The sequence below is a fragment of the Sorghum bicolor genome, chromosome 3 (assembly GCF_000003195.3).
Source record: "Sorghum bicolor cultivar BTx623 chromosome 3, Sorghum_bicolor_NCBIv3, whole genome shotgun sequence".
NCBI lineage: Eukaryota > Viridiplantae > Streptophyta > Magnoliopsida > Poales > Poaceae > Sorghum > Sorghum bicolor.
Genome location: NC_012872.2, coordinates 67,154,290 through 67,161,661, shown reverse-complemented (window position 1 = coordinate 67,161,661; position 7,372 = coordinate 67,154,290). Strand labels below are relative to the sequence as shown.

General features: G+C 49.9%; 1 protein-coding gene across 1 annotated transcript; it reads right to left on the bottom strand.

The window, feature by feature from the left end:
* On the bottom strand, window positions 3,151-6,311 carry LOC8058890 (scarecrow-like protein 9). Its single transcript, XM_002456575.2, has 2 exons — window positions 6,155-6,311; window positions 3,151-5,973 (listed from the first exon to the last, which is right to left on the bottom strand). Exon 2 carries the CDS (start codon window positions 5,907-5,909, stop codon window positions 3,486-3,488), a length of 2,424 nt encoding a protein of 807 aa, XP_002456620.1. The 5' UTR covers window positions 5,910-5,973; window positions 6,155-6,311; the 3' UTR covers window positions 3,151-3,485.

The window sequence follows — 7,372 nt, the reverse complement described above, 5'->3', positions numbered from 1 at the left end:
ATTAAGCCTAACTTGTCAACCGAGGGCACATCATGTTCGAGAATCAGAGGGGCTTCACGTGGCATGACCACTGCTTGCTTTTTTCACCAATTTTTATTCAAATTCAATAATAATAAAATTATCATAGTCGATTTTCAAGGACTGATAAACGTATTTTTATGAAACAAGAGGGGTTGGGAGTTTGGGACCCCTAATGGAGATTTATTAAATAAAAAATAACATAAAATAAAGAGTGTTGTTATAAAGCATGTTCAAGAGACAAAAAATGTCAAAGAAAATGCTAAAATTACACAAAGCCTTCTAGCCATAAATCTATAAGTGGATTGAGTGTTGCTTTTGCTCTTAGAATAACGAACATGTTCTTTCTGAAAGACAAACTTCCATGTTTGGACTAAATGAGAGATGTTCTTGAAGATGATGTCGTTTCACATTATCCATATAGCCCAACACATCGTGATCATTATTTCCATGAAGAAAGGTTGATTTATCTGCTCTTTGATGCTTTCCATAATGACCAAAATATCATCAGTGTTTTGACAAAAATATTCAAGCTAAACCAGCTGGCTTAGGCAAAAGGACAGTGAAAAAGAAGGTGAAGATCTTCCCCAGTACTTAGCATGCGGAAAAACACAGTTATAATCTGGGAGATGCATGTTTCTCCATCTCAAGAGGGATCATAGTGCTCAATCAATCCTTAATAATGAACCAAAAGAACTTTCTTTTGTTCTGACAAGCTGATTTCCCTAACCAGCTGTAAACTCTGCGAACAGAACGATGACTCAGGTAATAAACGTTTTTGCTCACATCAAAGAACTTGATGACATGTCTTTAAACTAAGTCATTGAAGAGATGTGTCACACTGAATAGATGAGGCTCAAATAATGGTCGAGATTAGTCACATTCTTCCCCATTCACCTTAACCCACACATAGTGTCGGTTGGAAATGCTAGGGTTTGAAGAAGGTAATAATAGTATATTTGATCGATAGAACACTCTTAGTTGACTGTATTTTTAATATTTATAAGGTGAGGTAGAATTATCCCACTTGGAATTGTTTACAAGTGGAGTTATACACGAAACCTCAAGTTCACCTCAAACTTCCTGCTTGTATTTGCCAGAGAGGTCACAATCAGCTCTTTTTGGTCATCATTATGCCCTTTCTCCCCCCAGTTTTTAGATGAAATTGTGGATCTAAAATCATAACATCACGACAAAAACAAACTGAGTACGATACTACAACAGAATACATCAGCTATATTTTGTTCCAAAGGCAATATTCACATATACGTCCTTCGTCTAAAAAATATAACTCTTGCTTTCCAAGAAGTCAAATAATATCAAATTTAACTAAATAAATATAAAAATATACTAACATTTATAATGCATAAGAAATATCGCTATCACTAGACAGAGCATGAAATATATTTGCATAATAAATACATTTGAAAATACAAATAATATTTTTTACGTATAAATCTACTAGTTGAACTTAAGATTCTTTTTTACTCATCGGGAAACTAGATTTATATATTTTTAAAGATAGAGGGAGCATCAACTTCCTGCCACAAGCTGAGTACTTCGAGTATGTTCCACGTAGTGCAGGATTGGTATATTATGCACCGTCACCTGTGCCCATGTTTCGAGTTCGAGCACATCTTTGCCTACATATATACAATGAGTTCACGACAACGAACCAGAACAGGGCCACATGCCCATGTATATATATAATAAACAAATATATAAGTAGAAATCACGAAATCTAGTGGAATCGTAGAAAACTCTGCCTGTCGCACAAGAATCTCCTGTTTGATTCGCCCGCTCGTGGCCGGGGCAGCAGATGTGATCCCTCCGCAATCTTCAGGTTCACTGAACTTGAATGCCTCCGCTGACCTAGTGTGAACGGCATATTATTTGGCGCACCAGCACGGCGCCCAGGGCGTCTGCGCCAGCACTCCTACGTCGGTAGCCGCTATCCGGCGCCGTGGCCTGCGCCCGGTTCTTTCCCGCCAGCGACGACGTCGACCTGCCTTGTCCCTAACCGCTATCGCCCAGCTGCCGTAACTTTCTGACGCGATAAGTGTTGCGTTGGATTCTTCTTGGTGTGTAGTTGCTGCAAGCCACATCTATATACCACCAATATGTCTGTGGTGTTTTTTTCTTTCAAAGAAGAAAGAAAAAGATTGTCCGGTGTACTGTATTTACGAGGATTTAAACATTCGTTCGCTGCACTACCCGTCGCTGTTAGGATTTTTGGGGGGTTTTCTTCGCCGATCTTGTTCTCCACTGTTAATGACGAGAGACGGAGAGAGGTCACAGCGGCGATGCAATACGGCAGAGGTGGAGCCGGCGATGCATACGGCAGAGGTTGGCTGCTCCAGTTCGGCAGATACGCTGGCATTTTCACATTTAAAAGTGACGTCTGATGTCCGCTGTGGGCGATCGATCGGCATCCGCGACATGCCAAAACCCAAACCTCACTTGCCATCTCCGTGTCGATATGAGGAGATCGCCGGCTGCCGGGCAACGCTCTAGACGTTCCAACGATGGCCATGTAATGTCAGTTTGATGTGAGTAGCGATTTGGACCTTTCTAGCTGAGATGTTGTCTTCTTTTGCAGTTTGCGCGACGTGTGGTCTTGTGGTTCCAGATACAATCATGCACGGCCGCCATCACTGCATTTCAGCTTCGAGAGAAGCAGATAGCTGCAAGTCTGAACACACCCAAATGGTCAGTTTCCTCACAGCCTTGTTTAGTTCCCAAAAATTTTGCAAAACTTTTCAGATTTCCCGTCACATCGAATCTTTAGACGTATGCATGGAGTATTAAATATAAATGAAAATAAAAACTAATTATACAGTTTGGTCGGAATTGACGAGACGAATCTTTTGAGCCTAGTTAGTCTATAATTAGACAATATTTGTCAAATACAAACGAAAGTGCTACTATTCACATTTTGCAAAAAATTTTGGAAGTAAACAAGGCCAGTCTTGTGTTTTGTTGCACCAATACAGGAGAGTTACAGAACCAGCTAGCTCTGCTCACCTGCTCAGAGAAGGACTGGAAGGTTGATAGTGCCACGATGGCATCACTTGCCTAACTCGGCACTGGCCAGTAGCTCATGGAGGTGCACGAAAGTTTGTAGAACCAAACAAACCCAAAACTTTGACAGCACTGGTTAATGGGGAACAAATATAATACAAGATTCCATAAAACTGATCCATGCATGAAACAATCCTAGGTCTACCGCGTAACTAATATACCTAAGCCTGCTGCTCCATCAAAGAATGCACTAACTGTTCCTGTCCAAAGCTAAACCATAACGGCCATAACCTAACTTGCAGGGACCCTTGATCGCATCATCACTATATAGTAAGTAGTTCAAATAGCATAGCATAGCTATATGTTGCAGTCCAGGAACAATCAGCCCAAGCATCCACGAACAGGTCTCCATTGACAGTGCTCTGCGGTCATGTAAGCACAAGGAGCTAGGAAGAAGATTTGTGATCCGGCTTCCACGTTGAGAGCGCCAGTATGATGCGCCCTTTCCACCCTTGCAGTAACCACCTGTTGTCTTCGTCGATGATGAAGTCCTTATGGTAGCACCTAACCTTCTCCCGAGCACGCTTCATGATGTCCTGGTTGATTGGGAGCTGCTTGAACCCAGCTCTCTGATTCCTCACCTGCCATTGCTTGTATGTCTCAGGCCTCTCCATCCTTTCCAGACCCTCGCAGGAGATTACATTGATTGCCTCTCGACCGAACAGAGCTGACTCAATAAGCAGCCTCTGCTCATTGTCCCCCGGAATGTTTGTCTCCAGCATATCATAGATAGCAGAGTAGTGGTATAATGCCTCCCGGAAGCGAGACACGAAGAATGGTGCATTGTAAGAGCCATTGACGATCCCATGAATGAACAAATGTGGGTTCATCTTCCTGATTGTGTTCAAGACCATGTTCCTTGGACTCTCAGCAACCACGCTCTCGTCCATCAGTGTCTTGAATTTGAACATGCTGTTGACAATCAGCAGCTCATCCTTCTCAATGTGGAGATCCTCTATCTGAACCGCCTCAAACCTAGATGGAATGGCTCGGAACTCGAAGGGCACATTGAAGGTCTGAGCATAATCTTTTAGATACCTTCCTGTCTCCTCTATGCGCTCTGCTGGGCGAAAACCAGGCTGTGGTGTGTCAATTCCAGTAATCCGGAGTCTTGGAGGGCCACCACGCCTGGTAGAGAGCCGTTGAATGAGGCACGGCCACTGAAAGCCATAGTATATACCGTAGTCGACAATGTGAACTTTCTTCGCCTTCTCCACAGCATTCATAATGGTTTGATTGGCAAAGAAATGAGAGATCTTCTTGAATGGGCAAGCTGCCAAATAAAGCTGGTAGGCTTTCAGCACATCTGTGCAGGGAAACCTCGTCATTATAACAGACTTGTAAATCTGACTTCCATTACCAGCAAGCCTCGCCTCAAGGCCATTGGCGAAGCAGTGCGCCAAACGTTGGTCACCATCACCATTGGGCGATGCATGCTGTCTGATCTGCTTCAGGAGCTCCGTTGCACCACGTCGATCATCGGTGGCCACAGACTGAGCACAATGGACGAGGAGAGTCTCCAAGTCAACCACCTCCTTCTTCTTCGGTTGTTTCTTGCCACGGCCCTTGCCATGTCCGGACCCTTTTCCATGAACCCCATGCGAATTCTTTGCGACGTCATGCTGCAGGGCTTCACGCAGCTCCTTGACGCCTTTTGAACACATCTCACCATTGCACAACAAGACCTTGTCCATCATCTCACGCACAAGGTGATCAGTGTCAATAGCTGGTGCTGAATGTTTACTGCACCTCCCTTCCTCTGCATCCAAGTCATCACCATAGAAATGCTTCTTTCCTCTGTGAATTGCTGCATCAACATCAGCCTTCTCTGTCTTGACCTCTGCAAACCTGTTCTCCCCTTTGATGTTAGCCAACAAGCTTGTAACAGATGCTGGCTTCTCAAGATCAATCACCAGCTTACTCTCATCAGGCAGAAACTTGCTGGCTTCTTCAAGCCCGCGGCAGAACTGCATAACCTGCTGGCTCTGCACCGCAAAATCGGTGATGCCAACATCCGGCATGACACCAGGAGAACTCAGCAACGACTCAAAGCCATCTGATAATGTAACACCGCTGCCGTTGGATGACGCGAATGACGACGACTGCGAGAGCAGGTTGCTCTGCTGCAGCTGGTAGAATTCCGTCGAGTCGTACGGCCACGCGCCGCCTGCTTCCACCACGCTGCTCTCAGGGCTTAGATCCTGATACAGCTGTGGCGGCTGCAGGAACGCGGCCGACGGGAAGTCAAGCGCCGGCGTCAGCACGGCGGCGAAGGCATCCGACGCCGCCGTGGCGGTGGCGCAGGTGCAGGAGCCCGCGCTGTAGCAGGAGTTGCCGACACTGCTGCCGTCGGGGCTGTCAACCGCGCTGCCGCCGGAGCTCGAGGGCCGTTCGGTGAGGATCTCGAGGAACGGCTTCTCGGCGGCGAGCAGCGCGGGGTGCTCCGGGTAGTGCTCGAACTTATCGTCGATGTCCTCGGCCATGAGCATGCGGTTGATGTAGCCCAGCACGATGTCCGAGAACGCCTCCGAATCGTCCGGCTGCGCCACCGAGGGCGGCGGCGACGCGCGGCGGTCGGTGCGGGCGGGCGGAACCACAGTAGTGGGCGCGACATTCAGATAGCTGCCGCCGCCAACGCCGCCCGCGGCCGAAGCAACCCCATCGGGCGACAGGAACAGCAGCGACTCGAGCTCCTCCGCCGTGAACCCATTTGCGGCGGCGGCGATTTGGGGGTAGATTGGCATGTGGCCGTCGCGCTTGGATCCCGGTAGCAGCGCGCACGGCTCGTGCAGGCCAGCGTCCATGACCATCGATGTGGACTCCGCGCCCCAAAACCAGCGGCGCGGCGCATAAAAATGCACTGGTGCCCACGACCTGGCGAACGCACAGAAAATACAACGACAAGAATCAGAACCGGAGGCAAAGGAGAGATATCATATCAGATATCCATGTCCACGAGTTGAAACGCGCTGACTAATCCGACGGATCAGTGGGAGTACGCAGCGCACTCGTGGAGTGGAGATGCGGGAGGTCGTCAAGGGCGAGGGGCGCGTACCTGCGTGCGACTCGAACCGGGAGGGAGGCGAGAGAAAGAAGAGAGACCCGAGACGCGCGAGACGGGGAAGGATAAGAGGAAAGGCGGAGCGCAGAGACCAGAGAGAGGTGGGACGTGAACCAGCAGTGTGTTTCCGGAGGCGCAGAGGTAGCCGGACGCGGGCTTTTGTATCAACACATGGATCGCGGGCAGGAATGTCGACACCCAGGCCCGCCGCCCGCGCGTCAGGGGCACGGGCCCGTGCGCCCCGTCCACGCTCTGCGGCGTGCGATCTCACGCGGGACGGCGCCGATAGGCCTCGGTGCACGGGGTCGGTTCACGGAGGGGCGTGCCCGTGCCGCGCTACGTCGGAAGTTTCCTGGAAGCGGGCTATAGGGCCTGCGCAGTGATGATCTGGAGCGGATGGACTGTGTGTCTGTGGACCGACTGTGACTGGTGGGTTAATAGTCGTCGGAGGCCGGGCCAGCAGCAACAGGAAGCAGCGTTGTGGTGTGCCGTGAGTCGGTCTTTGGGCATTTTGACTACCTTGACAGCCCAGCGACCTTAAAAATGATTTACATTGCCATCGTTTCGCGATTAGGGACCGGGTGGTCCCACGTGTCGGCCGGCTCAGCTGCGCAGATCGCACGTGCATTTAGCATCTCCACGACTCTTTCCCCTTCTCTGGCTCGGGACTGGCTCTCCCTCCGCGCGGAAATTTCACGGTCTTTGCGGCCGGTAACTGATGGGTGATGGCATCATGTGCCGTGCAGTGCAGATGGAGATGGAAAATCTTGCCAGATTTTTGTCACCCGTGTGATTGCCTGATTTGCGGCAGGGTGCATGTGGGGGGGCTGGGGCGCTGGGCACCGGCGCATGGACCGGGTCCGCCGGCGGACTGGGCCGGGCTACCTTGGTCTCCAAGTTCTTCTCTTTCACGGCCACGTGGTGGTCCCGAGCTATCCACGCCGCCTCCACAGACGAGCGCGAGGCCAGTGTGTGGGCAAGGGTCGCAGCCGACCGACACGTCAGCGAGTGGGCGGCGGTGCAGGGGGCCCACGCCACGTCGTCCTACACTCATCACTTGCGCACGGCAGCACAGCGGTGGGCCCGTGAGCGGCGCACTGTTTACTCTACTGGTGTACCCTGACCGGCTACTAGCAGCATGTGGATAGCTGCTATTTGCCGCAAAAGAACATGGCATGCAACGTCCCCGAGTCCCGCCCGATCCAGGCAAAT

Bases quoted from the DNA above. Each gene is read 5' to 3' on its own strand.
- LOC8058890 (XM_002456575.2), bottom strand. From the start codon at position 5,909: ATGGTCATGGACGCTGGCCTGCACGAGCCGTGCGCGCTGCTACCGGGA.